This window comes from Lactuca serriola, chromosome 9, assembly GCF_051521515.1.
Source record: "Lactuca serriola cultivar US96UC23 chromosome 9, Lser_US96UC23_V15, whole genome shotgun sequence".
NCBI lineage: Eukaryota > Viridiplantae > Streptophyta > Magnoliopsida > Asterales > Asteraceae > Lactuca > Lactuca serriola.
This window is the reverse complement of record NC_136416.1, coordinates 68,079,615-68,100,787: the sequence shown is the minus strand read 5'-3', so window position 1 is coordinate 68,100,787 and position 21,173 is coordinate 68,079,615. Positions and strand designations below refer to the sequence as shown.

Sequence of the window (21,173 nt, the reverse complement as noted above, 5' to 3'; positions counted from 1 at the left end):
TGCGAGGGTCAAAGCTTCAAAACCGAAAAAATAAAATTTTCCGGGTCTTCGGGCACTTCGGGACGTGTTTCGGGTGTTGGAAATGATATCAGGGCTTCGGGGGAAGTCAAAATAGTCAAAATATAAGCTTAGGGGTGAAAATGACATTTTTCTAATTCTAGCCGGGAGATCTCGCAACCCCCTATTTATAGGGTGTGAGACCGAAGTTTGAATGGCTGAGAAGACTCCACGTAGCAGCTGCGAGGCTCGGACACGAAGGGGAGACGTGGCTCAAGCGAGCTTCGGACATGCGAAGGGCAGGTGGCGCGCATGCGAGGGGCCAGGTGCGAGGCTCGGAAGTGTGACACGGGGCGAGGCGCGTCCGACGCGCATTGGACCGAAGTTCTGGGCGAATCGGACTGTGACGTGTGTCTGACACGAGGCGTGATCTCGCGAGGGTGACGTGGCCGACTCCAATCCATGCGAATTTCTGGGAAATTGCACCCAAACCTTCTAAAATCCATAACTTTCGCATACGAGCTCCGTTTTTGACGTTCTTTATATGTACACATAGGTAAAATTACGTTCTACAACTTTCGTTTAGACTTCGTCGGCTAATTTTGACTTTAATTTTTATATTATTATTTTTAACAGACCGGGACAGGAAAATCCGTTAAAAATTCATAACTTCTTCATCTGACGTTCGTTTTCGTCAGTCTTTTTACCGTTGTACTACTATTGACGAGACCTTCGATTCTCGTTTAGGTTGTGTCAGCTAAAAATCACTCGATCTAAAATTCGAGTTTTTAGCTGTCTACTGCTAAGCTAAAACTTAGAAAAATCATAACTTCTTCATACGAAGTCAGATTTGGGCGTTCTTTTTATGTACGCTCTCGGTTTAACGAACACTACGACTTTCGTTTAGATTGCTAAGGCTAAAAAGTACTTTATCGTAAATTTACTTTTTACGCTTCCCGGTGTCGTGTCGGTTCCGTCGCGAAACTTCGACGGGTCATGACTTCTTCGTTATAACTCAGATTTCGGCGTTCTTTATATCTCCGGGATCCTTGTTTCGACCACTACAATTTTCTTAAAAGATATCGGCTTTTTATAATATTTATTTTCAACGCTTATTTTTAGTATTAATTAATTAAATCATAATAATTAAACAAATAAGCACATAATTCACATAATATTCACATAATTCCTATTTATTACTTCAAAATGAGTTACAAAGGTTAACCTAGACTATTACATCAACAATAATGCTTAGCTTGGAAACGCGAGCGTTACAGAGAAGGATCGCAAACAAGAAGAAGGAGAAGCCGAGAAGGGCAAATAAGGGAAAGGAAGGTTTTTTTCTTCAGTCAACGACATTTTTTGGGGGACCGAATCAAGGATTTCAGGACCGAGTAAGAGGTACTTTAGGACGGTATCAAACACGTGATTTGGACTGGGTCAGATTTTACCTCTTACTGGGCTCAGTAAGAGGTATATTAATCAAGGCCTAACTATGAATATATCAACTAGGAATACTTAACATTAATTTGATATAATGTCATGATCTATGCTAGAAACATTAACGAGGTGCCCAGAGTTCTCATTTACTAGGAAAGACATCATTCAAAACACAAAGTTTTTTTTTTTTTTTTTTTTTTTTTTTCTGAACTATGAAACAAATTCCCAATAAATGATTTCACTTCTTTAAATAATTGTTTTCAAATTACCACTTTGTATGCCATTACACAAAATAACTCAAGAATAAAGTTTTTATAATCAGGTGCAAGAAAACTTTTCCATTGTAATCCATAATTTTCTTTAAATGATTGTTTGATATACATTCATGAAGGATCTTATGATTCGTCACCATTTAAAATACGTTGAATGTGCTTTTGAATTTTTTTTATTAATAACAATGATGTAACACATCAAGTAATTTAAAGAATAGTCATTTTTTGTTTCCATTGAGGTAGCTATCAAATCCACTACTTGAAGTTTGAATCGATAGTCACTTCTAATTGGCTTGAAATTTGGTCCTGATGCAAGTTTTCTCACGGTCATGATATTTTTTATACATATATGAAAGAGGAAATCAAAAAATGATTAATTCCCAATGTTTAAATGTTTATAATCCCACTCTTCATTAAAATAATTTCAAACATGTAAGCTTTATATTTCTTTAACTGTAAATACATAATAATTTTCAACAAAGTAATAAGGGATTGTTTACTTCTATAAGATCAAATAGAGACACATATTTACTATGTAATCCATATATTTCCAGAAACATGGTTTTGTTAATGTTTAAAAAAATAAAAAAATTAGTCCTAACATGTAACGGCTGGGTCCTGGTACGTATGTAATTCAAAATATTATTCACTTTTGTATAAAAACTTGACGAGTTGGAGGTCCCAAACTCATCGAGTAGGAATGGAATTGGACATGGGTTGGAAAGTCTACTCGACAAGTTGAGAGCCTCAACTCGACGAGTAGGACTGGCAGAGTGAAACCCTAATTTTCAGGGTTTTGCACCCTATTTAAACACCTTAACCTCTATAGGCTGACCTCATTTACAACCTCCATTGTCCCAAACCCTAAATCTCGAAACCCTAATGCTTTGTGTGGGCTTGTGAGTCATTTTTTAGAGAAAAATTGTGTATTTGAAGCCTGTGGAAGAAGAAGAAGCTTGAGGTCTCAAGAAGGAGTGAGTAGATCCAGAAACTTCACCCCATCCTTTTCACTTTTTGGTAAGCAAGTCTCAAACTTGCTTAATGATTACTTAGATCTCTTCGTTTTCACTTTTATGGGGTTTTTGGTCCAAATATCTTGATCCTTGGGAAATGGACGTCCCAAGTGAGTATACTTCCAAATCTAGGACCTTGGAGGGCTTTCATGGCATAAAGGTGTAAACTTTATGGCCATTGAAGCCCCATGCAAGCTTTAGGGTGTCATTTTGGCCATTTAAGCTCCAAAAGGTCATGCATGGAGAGAAAGTTAGAGACTTTATGTGTTCATGTAGTGTCTAGGGTTTAGATCTCAGTTTGTATGCCTTAGCTTGAAGTATTAATGGCTTTTGGATCAAGATCCAGGTCTAAAGAGTTAGGGTTTGAGCTAAATACATTAAGGAAGGGTATTAACGGGTAAAGTTGGAAACTTTACCCCTAAAAGGACATGTTCAATATGTATATGAAGTATGGAGCTTAGATATGAAGGATAGGAGCTTAATCCATTAAAATAGCTTAATAGACTGAAGAACTCGATGAGTTCATATAGGAACTCGACGAGTTGGGTCGAAGTGTCCTGATTCTGTAAAAGGAAGAACTCGACGAGTTGAGTGGAGAAGTCCCGATTCTGTGGATAGGACGAGCTCGTCGAGCTGTGAAAGAACTCGATGAGTTGGATCGCGATTTCAGGGTTATGATCCATAGAAATCGACGAGTTGATGGACCAACTCGGCGAGTTAAATCAACCCATAATGTTGACTTTGACCAAAATGCTGACTTTGACTTTAACCTTGACCAAAGATGACCCTTAAGGGGTTATGAGTATGAAAGGGGTAATTAAAGGAGATCTTTTATATGTAGAAGTTTGAGTGGAGTTGATTTCAGACCCGGGGACAGTTCATCTACTTCACGACATTTGAGGTGAGTTACCTTCCAGTAGGAGTGGGTCGAAGGCACCAATGCCGACCCACTAGCAATTGATAATAGTCGATGTGATTGTATTTGTGATAATTGTCTAGTATGCCACTAACTGTTATGCTTTATGTGCTAGTGTGCTATGATATTATGTGATAATGGTAGGAGGGGTGAAATAGTCCTCGTTACCGGTTGAAAGAGACCGAAGGGGTAGGCCAGTACTCATATATGCTAGGCAATATGGGACTTGTTTGTTTATGTACTAGGATGATATGTGGTAGTGGTAGGGGTGAAATAGTCCCCCTTACCGATTGAAAGATACTGAAGGGGTATGCCAACACCCATATATGCTAGGCAGTTACCGGTTGAAAGAGACCGAAGGCCAACACCCAAATATGCTAGGCGGTTATCGGTTGAAAGAGACCGAAGGGGTAGGCCAACACCCATATATGCTAGGCAGTATGTTATTGTATGATATGTGGTATAATGGGGGAACCCACTAAGCTGTATGCTTACGGTTTTTCAGTTTTGGTTTCTTTAAAGGGAAATGAGCCGGCATGATTGTAGCGCATCACACTACACTTTTCGCACCGAAGATCTTTGGGATTTATACTCTGATAATGTTTTATTATGACATGTTTTGACTATCGACACATTAGCTTTTGATATGAGTGATACTATGATTGTTTTCAGACAAATGGTTTTATAATTGTTTAATTTAAAATAAAATTTTGGCCTTAAAGTTTGGGATGTTACATAACATTTTTGTCCATGACGAGTGTGTTGGAAAATTTGTTAGAAAAAATGAAGTAAAACTTCAACTTATTATAGTTTGAAAAGTATGAACTCTTTTATTATTTGGATAAAGAGATTCATGTATATTCGGTGCATTCATTCCAATCTTTTAATCTAGTTTTTTTAATAAATAAACTTTGTCCAACCTAGATCGGGTACTACGTAAGATCATTTTTACGTTTGCAAGACCAAAATCATAAAATCGGTATTGGGATCCTAAAATCCAAAAAAATAACATAAAAAAGTAATTAATCATATATAAATATTTCTACCGTATTTCATGGTTAAATAGCTCAAAAAAGTTAATGATCATGTAGAAGTTAATGATATGGTTAAACAACCTAAAAAAATAGTAAGACTGATCATATAAGATACAACAATAAGAAACTAGTAACCTGTATGTTATTTGTTTTAACTAGGAAGAAATCAATAACAATTTTAAGCTTAATTAAAAACCATAATTTCTCAAGCTCTTAAGGAAAAGGGTTTGAGTAGTAAAAGAAAAGAAACCAGAAAAAGGTTCACTTATATTGATGAGTTTGAACTATTAAAAGAAGAAATTAACAACAATCTGAAGCTAAATATCAGATTCTACCATTGATGAAGGTAAAATGTAAAAAGAGAAAAAGAATTATAGGATTGTTAGGATTACTTATTTAATGTGTTTATTAGTTTACTAGTTATGAAACCCGTATGTTATACGAGTTGGATAAAACAAAAAAATTAAATATAAAGTTTTAAACAAAAATTTATTTAAATTTAAAATTTAAAATTTAAAATTTGAATGTAAAAGGAAACATATTAAATATATATGAGTTGTAATATTTTAATTTATTGGTTATTTTCAATTAAGACAATTATTAATTGAGGTGTAAATATGATGTGTTAATTAAGAAAATATAAAAAAAATGAGAAAATGACAAATAGAAAAAACATTTATTCAAAAATACCAAAAAATGACATGTGTCCAAGTTAATGAGAGAGTGACATGTGACAAAATTATTTTTATTTATTAGGAAGGATTATGGTTTGACACTGCTAATAAGTAATTTTTAATATTTGAATAGATTAAAACTAAAAGTGTTTATTGACTTAAATAACGAGTTTTTTTATAAGTTAGTGGATTCTAACTTATCTAAAATAGTTTATGACTTATTTAAACCAATTTATCATTTTATCCGACCCTTATTTGTCATTTTACATCTATAAAACAGAAATCACCAAACACCAAAACCAAATAATTAGCTTATTATGTTTTAATATCAAACAAACTAATCCAAACTTTATAATACTTCGCGTTGACACCGGAAAAAGTAATACTCTTTTACACATAAGCATAAGTTGTTTTAAATATGCATAAGAAGACCTTTGATGACAGTTGCGAAACTTCCATAAACCTCCTCCTAATGATAATTACAAAACATTTTTATGAGCGGGTCAAACCCGGGTGGATCCAAGTCAAAATTTTCAAACAAATGAAAACACAAACTTTGTGGTTTTCTTTCTTTCTTTCTTTCATATCTTTATTTTCTTAAAATAACGAAAGAACATGATGTAAAATACTTAAAAGTCCTAAGATAAAAGTTAAAATAGAAAAAGTCAAATGAACTAATACCGCATATTGAAATATAGTGCAGGGACTCATTATGTAATTAGCTTTAAAATGGGGGGTGCTCTACAAGCAGTAGATTGCAACTCGCTTGGATTTCCGTAGAAGTCAGAGACCTGTTTCCTTGTTAAATCTTCCTCCAATATCCGTTTACTTCCGGACCGAAGATCATCTGCATTCGTATCACAGATTTTGTCTTTGACTAGTTGCTGAATTCAGTCAAGGGTATGGACAACCCGCCGGAGCTCCGGTCGATGTCTTTGTATTCAACTCGCTTGATTACTTTAGAATTTCGTCTGTTCATTTTTTTTATAATTTGATCACTCGTTGTTTCAGATCAGATGGCGGACGGAGATAATCCATCGCGGTATGTAAAGTTGAACAAAGATCAAGCGCCTGTCGAGGTTAATCCGGGAGAGCTCAATCAGCCTATTGAAGTTCCTCAGGTTTGATCACGGCGTGTTTTGTGTACCAGTTGTAGTTAGTTGACCGATCCGGTTAACGTTCAACGTTTAATCAATTAACTTTAGGGTTTTTCGGATTTTAAGGACGATGAGTGTGATTACGTGGTATGGAGCTATGGACATTGCTTGATATGAACGTACTCACTTGTTAGCTTAAAAAACCCTTTGTTCGGAAGTATACAATCAACCAATTTCAATTACTTGTATAAGTTCTGTTAGTTCTTAGAAATTCTGAAGCATGTTTCGAGATCTCGATGCATTCTAATCCTTGAAATTTTACTTTCATACTACTTCAAAAGTAAACCTCTTCAGAAAATTCAAATTTTAGGGCTTTTTTTTGTGTGACAACGTGGTTTAGATCTTTCTTATCTAAATCAACTCAATTCAGGATAATTCTTTAGTTCTTTTGTTACGATATGACATATTTCTTTCTACAAATTCCTTACATCCCTTTAATCTCACTTAATTTACAGTTAAATGTGCGCAAGTGCAATGAATGTGGACAACCATTACCTGAGAGCTTTGAGCCTCCTGCTGTTGAGCCATGGACAACCGGTATATTTGCTTGTGCAGAAGATCCAGAAAGCTGTAAGCTTTTCTCTCAAACCAAATTGCTACACTACACTACACTACACAGCATATATAAATCTCATCTGATTTCCCTATTATATTGTTACTATATGTTCAGGTTGGACAGGACTTTTTTGTCCATGTGTTCTGTTTGGGCGCAATTATGAAACCCTAAGAGACGACTATGGCTCTACAACAACTCCATGTGTTCTTCATGCAATTTTCATTGAAGGAGGTCTTGCACTTGCTGCAACAACAGCAGCATTGCATGGAGTTATTGACCCGAGAACATCATTTCTCATTTGTGAAGGGCTGCTGTTTAGTTGGTGGATGTGTGGTATATACACTGGGATTGTTCGACAAATGTTGCAGAAGAAATACCATCTTAAGGTAAAAAAAGACGTGAATACCCTTGTTGTAATGTAGTTAGTTATTTGAAGCTATGATTGTAATGTATATAGTTTATTTGAATTTGGCAGAATTCACCATGTGATCCGTGTTTGGTGCATTGTTGTATGCATTGGTGTGCGTTGTGTCAAGAACATAGGGAGATGAAGGGAAGGCTTTCTGATAACTTTGTGATGCCAATGACTCTTGTTAATGCTCCTCCTGTTCAGCAGATGAATTCTGCTGATGATAATAATCAAGAGTCGTCATCATCATCATCAGCTGTGAATGGACATGAACATCATACCAATTTGGAGATGCAACCTCTATGATATCGAGCATTATAAGTATGAAGTTGGTTTTGCTTCTACATACATAATTAAATATGGTTATTTTTATGATTTTATAATTGTTATTTGATAGGAGGAGGGAGTATGAAACTATGAGTATGAACTTCATTTTAGTTTTTACCCTTGGATTGATGGTTAGCATCTTATGTTTTTGGTTGGGGTTTAATGACTAAATTGTTTTTTTTTTTTTTTTTACTTAATGAGCTAAATGTGGACATGATTTAATCTAGTAAGGAGTGTTTGAAATTTGCTTATTTAAAGTGTTTAATGACTAAATTAGCTTATTGTGGTTTGGTTAATAAGTTACTTTGAATGTTTAGATTGTACAAAATGGTTTATGTTTGTTGTGGTTTATGCTATGTTTTGTGAATTCTACAACTAAGGTACTCATGATGATGGCTTATAAGCTAGTTTTATAAAAAAGTATTTGAGATAGACTTTATAATATATTTGAGATAGTTAGTTACTATAAAATGATATTAACTTTTTTTTTTCGTGGACACTATATTTTATAAATATAATAATTGGTTTTCTATATTTTTTTTTATTAAAAACTTTAGTAATAAGATAAGTATATGCAACATATGTTTATAGGAAAAAATGTAAATTAATGTTTGAAATAAAAGTTATTAATACATTTTAGTAAAATTCAACTTTTATGATTAAGATTTACCACAAAGAAACAAAATCCGGTGTTTTTCAATAAATTTGATTCTTTCTTTCATTTATTAAGATGAACAAAATTGTTAATGTTAGAGAGTGGAGCCATTAGAAATGAGAAATTCATAATAATATTGCAAATATGATATATAGTACAAAGAGAATGTGCTAAACCTAAATATAGTTGTTTTTTTAGTTTTTAGTTATTCTAAACGTTCTTTTATATCATTCTATATTTGTTAGGGGTGAACAAAAATCGAACCGAAACCCAAAAAACTGAAATAACCGCATAAACCGAAGCCGAAATGAAAACCAATGGTGCGGGTTTTAATTTTGACGAAACCGAAAAATTGCGGTGCGGTTCGGTTTTATGTTTAATAACCGCATCAAATTAACCAAAATAACCGCAAACCGCATAATTTAATATATTATTTAAATATTTATAATACTTATATTTAATTAATAAAATAAATTATCAATTTTATATCTTACGATTTTTATTGTTTAGTTTTTGGTGTGTAAATGGTGGTTAGTAATGTTAGGCATATTGTTAATTATTTGAATTCAATATAACATAATAATATGCAACTTGAAAGAATAAATATGGACCAAAATTGTGATTTATTTGCAATGAAAATCTTGAAATAAATGAAAGTCGACTAAATTTTATGTTTTGAACATGAAAAACCGTACATTTTTAACCAAAAAACCGCACCACCTCATTTTGTGGTTAAAAACCGAAACCGCACCGAAATAACTGCAAAACCGAATCGAATCAAAACCGCAATTTGCGGTTGCGGTTGTGGTTTTATACAAAAACCGCACCGAACCGCAGCATGCTCACCCCAAATATTTGTCATCTAACTTCCAAACTAGTTTCCCCCACCCCACCCCATACACACACCCCACTATTCACCTTCTTTTTTTACCTAGGGAATGATCTCTCCTTCCTCTCCTCCCCTTTTTATTTTTGTTGTTTAAATAGAAATAAAAACAATATTAGTTTACTGAATAAAAACTTTTAACAAATACAATTAAAATCAAAACATTTCATTAAAAATTAATTAAGAGTTAATGTTATTGAAAATCAACATACCATTTTTTTTCAAACCGGACATGATCAGTTTGTACCAAAATACTATTTTTCAGTGGATTCATAATGAATTCATTTGGATCCAACTTTTAAAAATATAGCATTTAAAAAAAAAAATAAAGGAGAGAAGATAGATGTTGGTTGCCATTCAATTCTCCCACAAAGGAGGTGTAAGTGCGGGTCATTACATAGGGGAGGGGGTGTTCTCCCTCTCCACCGAATGCCACATTGTCTTCTTTGCATACTTCTCCATCTTCATACATCATAGTATTATCAAACCAGAAGTAAATTTTCAGTTAAAAACTATTTTTTTTCAAGTAGCGAGTCAAACACAATCTAAATACAACTAATAAATAATTTTAAATAAATTGTTTCATTTTAATTTACGGTGTGACACCGTTAATAAGTACTTACGATGTATAGCTTCTCTACAACACAACTCAATATAAAATGTAAATAAAAAGAAAATTTCCCATTATTATTTTTTTCAAATAGTCATATATGCCCTTATTTAATTTTTCTCTCGACCATTTTTAAGTACGTTGTTATTTTTCAATATATCTTATAAACTTCAAAATACTAAAATATCCATAATAAAAGCTTATTGGGAGTTTTTTTTTTGGATCAATAAGCTTGTCAAAAGTCAAACAAGCTATCGATGGAAACTCTTTTACCATGAATCTTTTCATTTTGCTTGTAAAATTATAAGCTATACACATGAAGCTTTCTATTTAATTAAGTAGTTTTTTCATAACAATCTATTTTTCGATTTGAGATATAACAAGCCAAATAGATTAATATTCGAGCAACACTATTGATAGGACTAAAGTTAAGGGGCAAAAACGTAAATAAATAAAAGTAAAGGGGCCATAAAAGCCAACAAGATTCTCAAAAACGTTTTTAGCTCGAAAAAACCCACCCTCAACACTTCTGATTCCGATAATGATTCCTAAAACCCTCCCCCTCACCTCCTTCTCCACGTTCCTCCTTCCTCACCATTTCAAAACCCTTAAATTCTGCAATTCGAGTCGAACCATAATCATTTGCAAACCCATTAATTCACAGTCCCAACAACAAAATCCACCACCAACTCAAACCCAATTATCAGTCTCAGCACCTGAATCACAAGGAACCGGAGCTGCCGCCCCGACCCGAGGCGATATCTTCCTTGAACGACAACAATACTTAGCAGCTTCAGCTCTCGTTCTTGAGAAAAAGAAGAAGAAGAAGAAGAAAGAGAAAATCAATGGTTCATTGAAATCTACTTCGACATCAACTTACAGCTGTTACGGGTGTGGAGCCCCGTTGCAGATTTCAGAATCGGATGCCCCGGGTTATGTTGACCCGGAAACCTATGAACTGGTATAAGAATTGAAATTTGGGTACTTGTGTTCGGACAATTGTTTGTTTCATATAACTGATTTGTTTAGTGTAATTGCAGAAGAAGAAACATCGTCAGCTTAGAACAGTTCTTTGTGGGAGGTGTCGCCTGTTATCTCATGGGCATATGGTCACCGCGGTGGGCGGAAATGGAGGTTACGCCGGTGGAAAACAGTTTGTTACTGCGGAGGAGCTTAGAGAAAAGTTACGCCATTTACGCCATGAAAAGGCTTTGATTGTAAAACTGGTGAGGATTTCAATTGTAGAATCATAATCTGTAAATAGCTTTAATGGTGAATTGTTGTATGTATGGTTGATTACTTTTTAGGTTGATATAGTGGATTTCAATGGCAGCTTTTTGGCTCATGTACGTGATCTTGCTGGAGCAAATCCAATTATATTAGTTGTGACTAAGGTGAATATTCTTTCGCTTTTCTCCATTTTTTGGTTTATTCTCGTTGCTAATTTTTTGTATTAAATGTTGATGAAGGTTGATCTTCTTCCAAAAGGGACAGATTTTAATTGTGTTGGTGATTGGGTTGTGGAAGCCACCATGAAAAAGAAGCTTAAGTAAGACCCTGTTTTCATTCTGATTTTTCTCTATTAAGTCAATCCTTCTACATTCATTGAAAAAGAAATACCCATATATATATATATATATATATATATATATATATATATATATATATATATATATATATATATATATATATATATATATATATATATATATTTGTTGCAGTGTTTTAAGTGTCCACATGACAAGTTCAAAGTCATTAGTTGGACTTGCTGGAGTTATCTCTGAAATTCAGAAGGAGAAGAAGGTAAAATCCAGTTTCCTTTTTTTTTTTTTTTTTTTTATCAAGTGTTGTTTGGATAAATGATACATAATACACTTTTTTATTTTTGCAGGGGCGGGATGTGTACATTCTGGTTAGTTATTAAGTACAAGGGACCCACAAAATTAACTTCTTAAAATGCCAAAACAAAATGCTAGTTTTTTTTTTACTACAATTTTCTGTGTTTCTTCAGGGAGCAGCTAATGTGGGGAAATCTGCATTTATCAATGCATTATTGAGTAAGTTAATTTTTGGAGTTTGATAAAAAAAAAAATCTTTAAAAAGCAAGCGAATGTTGCAGATATATTTATGTTAATGACCAATTTAACATATACAGAGATGCTTTCAAATAAAGATCCGGTTGCTGCAATGGCAAGAAAATATAAACCAATACAATCTGCTGTTCCTGGCACCACAGTCGGTCCAATTCCAATTAACGCTTTCCTTGGAGGAGGGGTATGAATGTCATTTTGTTTCAACTTTTAGTATGAAGAAGGGCCATTTTTTTAAAAGTTTAAATTGTTGGATAATTCATTAATTCAGAAATTATATGACACACCTGGAGTTCATCTCCATCATAGGCAAGCTGCTGTGATTCATTCACAAGATCTACCTGCTCTTGCTCCCAGGAGTCGACTCAGAGGTCAATCATTTACAGTATGTTTTCCTTTCTTGTAATAGCAATGTACTTTCATTTACTTCTGTTTTCAAACTATGTAACAGTGAAAGTATGTTGCTATTTCTTGGAATGTAACAGAAACAGGTAGTCTTGGATCAATGGGTAAGTGAGAAAATGGAGTTTAATGACTTAACTGGTTTTTCCATATTTTGGGGAGGCCTCGTTCGAATCGATATTTTGAAGGTATTAACCTTCTAATGTTTTATTTATTCTTCATTTTACATTTTTTTAATGTTTTATTTCTATTCTTCAGGTCCTTCCGGAAACATGTTTAACATTTTATGGACCCAAAGCCCTAAAGCTTCATATTCTACCCACAAATAAAGCAGAACAATTCTACAAGGTATAGTTCGACTTAAACATATGTACTATGCTAAAAATTATGTTAAAAATTAAAGAATCTTGTATAACATGTGTAGAAAGAAGTAGGAGTTGCTTTAACACCACCAAGTGGAGAACAAGTAGCCACTTGGACAGGACTCGAGACTATTCGCCAATTACAAATAAGATTCGATGACACACAAAGGTATGTATTTAAACATCATTGAATTTTATATTTTTGTAACATCTATTGAGTTTTATATTTTTATGGCATTAAAAGACTATCATTTTATAGACCTGCTTGTGATGTGGCAATCTCGGGTCTTGGGTGGATAACAGTTGAACCGGTTGGTCTTGGTCAAACGGTCAAAGAAGTGGGGTCAAATTTAGTGGAAGAAAAGGATATGGAGATATCATTAGATGTTCATGTTCCTAAACCTGTTGAGATTTTTGTCCGGGCCCCACTTCCGGTTGGTAAGGTGGGAGGAGAATGGTATCAGTACAGAGATTTGACAGAAAAAGAAGAAGAAACCAGACCCAAGTGGCACTTTTAAGAACCATATATTTGGTATATGAATGTACACGTGTCACCATTTTTGTATTATTGTAAATGAGACAAAGTTTGAGTCTTTATTGTAACATTAACTTTGGAGATGAAAAATCAACGATTTGTACGTGTGAAATGCCCAATCTACGTTTCATCATGTTGACCAACATTTTCTTTAGAGGCGGAGGATATACCTTGTTCAATACGCTGGATAAACATAATAACATGACAAATTATTTAAGAATTAATTGATAAGAAACATGAATGGAAACTGATGTTTACCTGAAGAAGATGATTATGGAGCCAGTCCAGTGTTTGGGGGAAAGTTGTTGCGGATATGTTGGCTACTTCTGAGCCCTGTAACATGAATAATAAAAATATGAAAAGTTGACTAAAAAAAAGATGTCGTTGGTTTAAGAGAAAAACTAGTGTACTTGTGATGTGAAAGAGCACAGATAATCTTGAATGGTATTTAGGTTGCTAATCAGTTTGTCTTTATCCTGAAAATGTCCACAAAAAAATTAACTTTTAACTATCCAAGTAAATATACAACTCAAAGTGAAAAAGACGCATCCTTATATAATAATAACAAATAAGTTGAAAGGAAAAGAAACATTCTACCTTGATTGGATAACTGCTGAATTTACGTGTAGATATCCACTCTTCTAGTAATGCCTGTAGATGATAGTAAGTCAAGAATAAAAACAAAAAAGAATATTTAAAAAAAGGGATGCATCAAAGGTACATTTCATAATGTTGTGGATGGAATTAAATGTTAACATGTTTTCACCTTATGATCAAACTCAGCCATCTTTAGGACAATAGGAATTACAACTGGTTCTGGGGCTCCAGATTTTTCTCTCTTATGAATAGCCTTTCTTTCCACTGCTTGATCTTTCATACTGTTAACTGAATAGCCAAATAACCAATTAGAATTAAGAAAAAAAAAACTATAAAAATAATGCAGGAGGTCGAATTAAGAGCTAACTTATAATATTCTCAGGAACACTTTCAGGACCCTTATTCATCTTTTCAGCATTCTTGTTGGTATTTCCATCATCGATTAGGTATATGCTTGGATCCACATGCATTCCCTACAACCATAAACATTTTATTCTGTTTCATAACTCAAAAAGCTGAATCTTTGTGTTGATATGAAATACCTCAATAATGATTGGCTTTCCATCTTTCATTGCTTTCTTTAAATCACCAGCCAAACCTATGTCAAAACTCAAAACATGAACATATACAACTTATGGACATGTTTCCATTATTATCTATCTGTATCTATAAATTTACCTTTTCGGACTATTCTACATTCTCTGCAAAACTCAGTTATTAACTCATCAGAGGAGCTAAAGTCACGTGCCAATAAAGGTGAAGATGCCAATGGTGCACTGAGTTAATAAGTAATAAAAAGAGCATAAGTTATATGTATCATGCAGATTATGGGAGGAAAAAGTAAGTGTGGATAGTTTACTTACTCTGTTGAAGTCCTTAGCAATTCATAGACCATATCAGTCTGTCATATATCAAAGATTCATGAATAATGAATGTTAATCTGAATGGAGTTTATGTATCTTTTATGCACAAAAGTTTGTCAAAGAAAACATTATGTAAAAGGATTCACCTGTAATACGTTTGGCAAGTTTAACCTTTGTGCAAGTTGGGTAGCAATTGTAGACTTTCCAACACATGCTGTCCCACATACAAGAATGACCAGTGGTACCCTTTGATGGTGAAATCTATGGAGGATGTAATTATAATCAAAAAATTATAAACAATCACCAAGTTTATTTATTTCATACTCTTTCATTTTACCTTGTCATCATCCTGTAACGACTTATATACTCTTGCCCATAGCCACGCCAGTTCATGAGCTGGAAATGGAGACAAGCAATGAAGTTTCATGCAGAAGTTTTAGGTCAATCAGAACTTTGTAATTCAGTCAATGGATAAAGTAGCATAATATAGGAAAAACATGGATCTTGCAGATATATTACCTTAAACAAATTAGTTTCCAGATCAGATTGAGAGCTGCAGAACAACTAAAATGAGATATTTGAAGCAACAAAAGATAGCAATCAAAAGATGGAATATGATGACATACACATCAAGAAGGCTATTGTCTACCAGCAACTTCTTGAGTTCAAGTGCAATTTTGAGAGCAGTATGATTAGGAATCTGAAAATAAAGCATGATAATCTTGGATTTAAGGTTATCTTAAAATATAACATAAGTATAAACACTGGTGGTAGGTGCATGCTTTTTTTCATCCACAGGTAATTCTTCTTTTCTCTATTTCTAGGACATTGAAAGTTTATTTTAGCTTTTTCTATTGGACATATCATTCTTGATTATCATCAATCAAGATGAAATGGTGAACAATTTTCCGATTAGACATGCAAATGAAAGGTTTCTTGACGCACAAAGACTTCTACAGATATAACAACTAGTGGATTGAACCTTGTAAGAAACCATGGATTGAAGGCCGAACCTTAGTAACAGTCAACATTCTGCTAAGCAAAAATCTTGAGAGGACATAGTAGTGATCAGCATTATCACCCAACCATACTTTCACCTGAAATCAATGAAACAAAACTCAGCCAATAATAAAATCATTTGCATAACCCAGGACGTTGATATAGTACTTATTCATTCGCAAATGCTACATTTTAACTCAAACTGTGAGATATCAGATATGTTTACTCTTCGCATTTCAAGTTGATTTCATTTGGCACCGTTTTCATTCCAAACACCTATTTCGTTGTTTTTACTGGAAAGATTAAGCAATGGAGTAGTTTCGTATCCAGCCACCTTTTAATTTATAACAAGTACTGATCAGGGTCCAAATTTGCAAGAACATTCGTATCGGTTTTCATTTAAAAATTACAAGGTCCGAAATTGAAACTCAAAACGTAATTTATCAGGACGGAGAAATCGGATCAACGTGAACGAATCAAACCTTGACGAAATCGTATTTGGAGGAACCATTACGAGTAACAATTGGCAAGGGGAAGTCGTAAGTAGTTTGTTTTCTCTCTGATTCTTCTTCTTCTCGTACAAATAACCTGTTCGAAGAAGATGTTTTAGCTACACCACTTCCGCTAGGGTTCTCTATTACTACTGATTTATCCTTCTTCATCGTCTCTCTATATCCGTGCAGCTGCAGAGAATGAAACGGCGAACACTGAAAATCAGCGATCAGAGGAGCGTGAGTTGCATATATCTCTTATCGATCGATCAAAAAGATGATGAACAAATGAATGAGATTTGCACAAAAAGCGAAGCTCTCCCTTCAATTCGACGATTTTGACACTCGACAAATGGTTTAAGGCTAGCATAGCATGTTGCCACATAGAATTAAGTTTTTTTTATGAAACTTACCATGTTTAGCACAAAAAGTGAAAAGTGAGTAGAAGTGGCACAATTTAATATGTTTAATTGTGGAGAAAAAATATATATATATATATATATATATATATATATATATATATATATATATATATATATATATATATATATATATATATATATAAAGAAATACAAATCAACCAATTATAAGACAGCTTCATGTTTTTTCTCTCCTCTCCTACACCCATACACCCATGGCATCTCTTTGACATAAAGTAGGGATTGGTGTAAGGCTGTGGGATGTGGGTGCGGTCTTTACTGCACCTTTTGCCACATAGGCAGGGGAACACCGCCCCCTGACTGCGGTTTAGGCCGCAATACGGTAGATTTTTGCTGCACTTTCACTCTCTTTCTCTTCTTTTATTTGTTCTCTCTCTTCTCTTTCAATCAATCACCTTCTTCTATTTTTTTTTTCTCTCTTATTATTATAATCTCACTCCCTTGGTGTGGCATGAAACCACACTTGTGTGGTAAAAAATAACGTGACGCATATGTGGCGGTGAAGGGAGTGCGGTTTCGGTGGCACCACTCCCTCCGGTCTAACACCTTTAGCACCTTCTTTAACACCTCCACTCACTTTAGCCTAAGCATTTGTTCTTTCCCCAGTTTTTTGCATTTCGCATGAAGAAAAGACTAAAATATTTTATTATTATTACAGGCGTATTTGGAAAGGAGTTTTTAAAATCTTTTTAAGATTTTTTAGTTTTTAATGAAAAACTCTGAAAAAAAAAATTTATTTGGCAGTGGGAGGTATTGTTTTTTATTTTATACAAAAACCTTCGAATTCAAAATTACTTGGAGTAGTTTTTGGAAACTTTTTGTTTATAAATAGCTTTATATATATTTAAAAGATAACAACTATTTTAAACAAACATCTCTATATAAATAAAAGTTACTTGTAGCTGCTACCTATTTTTTTCCAAATACGATCCTAGTTATTTTGAGTTACATTTTGACCAATATTGGTTAAATATATCATGGTCTACCTTTACATACAATAATAAATAACAATTAAAATATTGATGAAGTATAACAAGTTTTGATTATCATGTTTTATGTATTTTGTCTTTATAACACATGAATCTTATTAAAAATCATATTTTTTAATAATAAATTATTTTCTCTAAATAAGATGATTTGTAGTTATAAGCATTTGAAAACACGTTAAGCCCCCATTTTCCACCTGTTTCATATGTTTTTTATTAAATTTAAAAGGCACAAATATTATACATTGAATTGAATGAGTTGAAATTGTCAATCTCTAAACATTACTAATACTGTAAATATATAAAAAGAGTATCAAGAGTTCAAGACCCTTGAGGTCCTAATTCTTTTGCCCATCTCCAACACATTTGGGGCCTAAGGAGTTTGTTTTCACTTAATGATTTAATAGATACATGACTTTACTTTTGTGTGTTAACCTAATACAGAAACAAAAAAACCCAAAAGGTAGTAATTGCATAAAGCATTGACATTCTTTCATACAACAAGAATTCTATCAAGTTAGTAATTAATACACATTAATACACAACAAGTGCAAGTGCTACATAATCTTTACAATCAACAAAAGTCTTAAATCACATGTTCAAATTTGCAACTTTTTAAAGAACTTACCCCCTCGTTTACCCATTCCGGACCCCACAAGACTCGTTGAGAGAACCGATCTGTTATCAGGCATCCATTTCAAGTCTTTAAGACTATAAAACAACATAGAAAGCACAGGACTCACTTCATCATCTTTCATATTTTTACACGATATCACCTTCAAGCTTTCAAGCTCCTTCAAAGAAAGGACAACAGATTCTAAACCTTCTGTTGTTACCCTTGAGCATCCTTCTATCCACAGAAATTTAACCCTCCTATCAACACACAATCATAATTTGTATCAACATCAAATAGCACAAAAAAAGTTGTTTTTTTTTTTTTTATGAGAAGATAAGTAGTGAAAATTAAGAAATCAAGAAAACAAGAAACTACCTGCACAAATTGGCATTGAGAAAAATGCCATCTGTCAAACCCCAGCAATCTTTTACAACCATTTCTTTAACAGATCGACACACAAGAAAAAGTGCTCTCAGACTTTCCTTTTCACATAATCTGCACCTTTCCAATTGTAATCTTTCAAGCAATCTACAAGCTCCCAAGTGTTCATCAAGTCCAGGGCTTTGATCGATGGTTTTACACGAAACTAACCTTAAAGTTTTCAAATTTTCACAGTAGGAAAGAGCTGACAACCACCCATTATCCATTCGATGATCACAGAAGGTGAGTTCTTCTAGCATTTGACAACATTGTCCGATTGCTCTGATTCCATCATAACTCCCCTCGCATCCTCTGAGTTCAAGTTTCACTAACCTTCTACACCCTTGAGCAAGAATTGTTAACCCTATGTCTGAAACCAAAGAGGAATAGAATCCGTCAATGGTTCCAATCAACTTCAGTATCTGCAGATTTGTAAATCCCGCAATCCCATGCAGAATCTGATCATGGCAGTGATGCAAAACCATTTCTTGTAAATTCGGACACCCTTCTGCAAGACTTAGTAACCCAATCTCGGAAGAATTTAGGAGTACAAGTCGTTGAAGATTGGGGTATGCGGTAGCTAAACATTTCAACACAGAATCTACTTCGTTAACAGGTCGGAAAGTATGGTTGTTTGGTGAAAAGACATCGGATTCGATGCAGAAGGGGCCAAATTCACGGCCTAAAGAGAGACCACAGCTTTTTAAATGGCTGCTAGAAATTACGCTTCCGTGAAGTAAATCAATGTCAATGAGGTTAGGGAATCTAGTGAACATACGACCAGATGTAAGGAAACTCCAATCGAAAACCCTAACTGACCTTACCAAACGACCTTGGAGATTGAACCACGATTTGGAGACCAAAGAATTCGAATTCCTTTGAGATCTGTCAGGAAGTTTGGAGAGAATTTGCAGGAGTGTTTCATCGGAAAGGAGGGAAATGAAATCATGAGAGGGGACTACTTCGGGAGAATCAGGAAGTAGGGTTTCGTTGTTATGGGTTTGTTGAAAATGGGGAGAAAGAGGAACAACGGTCACTTCCGGTGGTAGTTGTTGTGGCGGTGGTGGTGGTTGCTGTGGCGGTGGTGGTGATTGAGGAGTGGGTGGGGGTGGGGGTTTTCTGTAGAACGAGCGACGGCGGATAGTTGAAGAGACATGATCAAGAGCTTTCTTGTTCTTCAACCAAAGGTTGGACCAATTTAACGGGGAAGAATGGTTAGGGTTTTGATTCTCCACAGAACACGACGACATTGGAAACTTGTTCCTTCTTCTCCACTTCACATCTGATTCAAAGATCTTTAGAACTGGTGTGCTAATTTTTGTGTGAATCAGTTGGTGGCTTTTTTCTTGAATCTGTGTCGAGGGATTTGAGCTGCTTTTTTCTTCTCGATTTATGGATTTTTGAATCGAGTTTGCAGCCAACGGGCAACGGCCATTTTATGTGGGTCCCAATATTCTTTATTTAATATTTTGTATATTATTTTCTTGGGACACATGATTTTGTGAATTATCAATGATCAAGTTTTTCTCAATTTATGGATTTTGCCACCTCTTTCCAAATGGATTATTTTACATACAGAAGTTCGATATACCAGTTCGTTTATTTGGTTAAATCAACTTTCATATAAACAAATACTTTGGTTAAATCAACTTTCATATAAACAAATACTTAAGAAATATTTAGCGGGTAAACGAACAACAAGCTATGTCGCAACCAAGGCCAGTCCAAACATATACGAGGCCCTGGGCAAAAAGAAAAAAAGAACCCCTCAAAGACAAAGATAATAAATATTAAAAAAATATATCATTTACTATTTAATATAGACGTGTTCAATTAGCACTAATAAGTAAAATAAGTTGTTTATCTTTTGAGCTAATTTGAGTTTCAACCAACTTTACGCCCTAATCATTTAGATAATAATTTTTTTTATATATATAAACTACGTAACCCATAAATTTTGGGCCCCCTGGAGTCGTGGGCCCTGGGCGATCGCCCGGGTTGCCCACCGTCTGGACCGGCCCTGGTCGCAACCATTTTTTTTATAACAAAACTATTTTTTTTAAGAAGAAATTACTAAAACCGTCCTTATGGTTTCTTATGGTTTGGTCAAAATTTCACGTTTGATCCCTAACTTTTTTTTGCACTCGGATCGTCCCTATGGTTTGATTTCGTTGCGATTTTCATCCATATGGTTTGGTCAAAATTAAACGTTTGGTCCCTAATTTGATGTATGTAAGGGACGAAAAACGTAACAAAATCAAACCACTGGGATGATCCGAGTGCAAAAGAAAAGTTAGGAACCAAACGTGAAATTTTGACCAAACCATAGAGACGATTTCAGTAATTTACTCTTCTTTTAAAAACAATATTTATAGATCTTGGAGTCAGAACATTATTATGCATGACCTGTTGGACTCTATTGAGTA

At 34.2% G+C, this 21,173-nt stretch overlaps 4 protein-coding genes across 5 annotated transcripts; 2 read left to right on the top strand and 2 right to left on the bottom strand.

Moving 5' to 3' along the window:
• Positions 1-6,107: 6,107 nt before the first annotated feature.
• Positions 6,108-7,987, top strand: LOC145074868 (cell number regulator 6-like). Of its 2 annotated transcripts, none has more exons than XM_079021197.1 (5): positions 6,108-6,246; positions 6,363-6,467; positions 6,959-7,073; positions 7,174-7,445; positions 7,535-7,987. In XM_079021197.1, the coding sequence occupies exons 2-5, from the start codon at positions 6,363-6,365 to the stop codon at positions 7,772-7,774; spliced, it is 732 nt and encodes a 243-aa protein (XP_078877323.1). In that variant the 5' UTR covers positions 6,108-6,246; the 3' UTR covers positions 7,775-7,987. The 2 variants fall into 2 exon arrangements, with proteins under 2 accessions (XP_078877323.1, XP_078877322.1); XM_079021196.1 differs by having other exon boundaries at positions 6,112-6,246; positions 6,358-6,467.
• Positions 7,988-10,455: 2,468 nt separating this feature from the next.
• Positions 10,456-13,468, top strand: NOA1 (P-loop containing nucleoside triphosphate hydrolases superfamily protein). The gene is made up of 13 exons (XM_079018851.1): positions 10,456-10,907; positions 10,987-11,172; positions 11,254-11,340; positions 11,416-11,495; positions 11,668-11,749; positions 11,838-11,858; positions 11,958-12,003; positions 12,102-12,220; positions 12,308-12,421; positions 12,522-12,626; positions 12,697-12,786; positions 12,863-12,969; positions 13,060-13,468. The coding sequence occupies exons 1-13, from the start codon at positions 10,488-10,490 to the stop codon at positions 13,316-13,318; spliced, it is 1,716 nt and encodes a 571-aa protein (XP_078874977.1). The 5' UTR covers positions 10,456-10,487; the 3' UTR covers positions 13,319-13,468.
• LOC145072435 (P-loop NTPase domain-containing protein LPA1 homolog 1-like) lies at positions 13,287-16,669 on the bottom strand. The gene is made up of 15 exons (XM_079018853.1): positions 16,277-16,669; positions 15,809-15,892; positions 15,422-15,495; positions 15,315-15,348; positions 15,133-15,191; positions 14,942-15,056; positions 14,796-14,833; positions 14,611-14,708; positions 14,475-14,530; positions 14,300-14,405; positions 14,102-14,220; positions 13,933-13,986; positions 13,746-13,811; positions 13,594-13,668; positions 13,287-13,518 (listed from the first exon to the last, which is right to left on the bottom strand). Exons 1-15 carry the CDS (start codon positions 16,454-16,456, stop codon positions 13,456-13,458), a joined length of 1,221 nt encoding a protein of 406 aa, XP_078874979.1. The 5' UTR covers positions 16,457-16,669; the 3' UTR covers positions 13,287-13,455.
• A 1,512-nt stretch (positions 16,670-18,181) lies between these two features.
• On the bottom strand, positions 18,182-20,146 carry LOC145074892 (F-box protein At5g51370-like). The gene is made up of 2 exons (XM_079021219.1): positions 18,703-20,146; positions 18,182-18,584 (listed from the first exon to the last, which is right to left on the bottom strand). Exons 1-2 carry the CDS (start codon positions 19,995-19,997, stop codon positions 18,311-18,313), a joined length of 1,569 nt encoding a protein of 522 aa, XP_078877345.1. The 5' UTR covers positions 19,998-20,146; the 3' UTR covers positions 18,182-18,310.
• Positions 20,147-21,173: the final 1,027 nt, after the last annotated feature.

Coding starts and splice junctions, on each gene's coding strand:
- NOA1 (XM_079018851.1), top strand. CDS start 10,488: ATGATTCCTAAAACCCTCCCCCTCACCTCCTTCTCCACGTTCCTCCTT. Junction 11,173..11,253: donor AGGCTTTGATTGTAAAACTG/GTGAGGATTTCA, acceptor ATTACTTTTTAG/GTTGATATAGTGGATTTCAA. Junction 11,496..11,667: donor ACCATGAAAAAGAAGCTTAA/GTAAGACCCTGT, acceptor TATTTGTTGCAG/TGTTTTAAGTGTCCACATGA.
- LOC145072435 (XM_079018853.1), bottom strand. CDS start 16,456: ATGAAGAAGGATAAATCAGTAGTAATAGAGAACCCTAGCGGAAGTGGT. Junction 15,057..15,132: donor CGTTACAGGATGATGACAAG/GTAAAATGAAAG, acceptor CATCCTCCATAG/ATTTCACCATCAAAGGGTAC. Junction 13,987..14,101: donor TGGCTGAGTTTGATCATAAG/GTGAAAACATGT, acceptor TATCATCTACAG/GCATTACTAGAAGAGTGGAT.
- LOC145074892 (XM_079021219.1), bottom strand. CDS start 19,997: ATGTCGTCGTGTTCTGTGGAGAATCAAAACCCTAACCATTCTTCCCCG. Junction 18,585..18,702: donor CTCAATGCCAATTTGTGCAG/GTAGTTTCTTGT, acceptor GTGTGTTGATAG/GAGGGTTAAATTTCTGTGGA.
- LOC145074868 (XM_079021197.1), top strand. CDS start 6,363: ATGGCGGACGGAGATAATCCATCGCGGTATGTAAAGTTGAACAAAGAT. Junction 6,468..6,958: donor AGCCTATTGAAGTTCCTCAG/GTTTGATCACGG, acceptor CTTAATTTACAG/TTAAATGTGCGCAAGTGCAA. Junction 7,074..7,173: donor TGCAGAAGATCCAGAAAGCT/GTAAGCTTTTCT, acceptor CTATATGTTCAG/GTTGGACAGGACTTTTTTGT.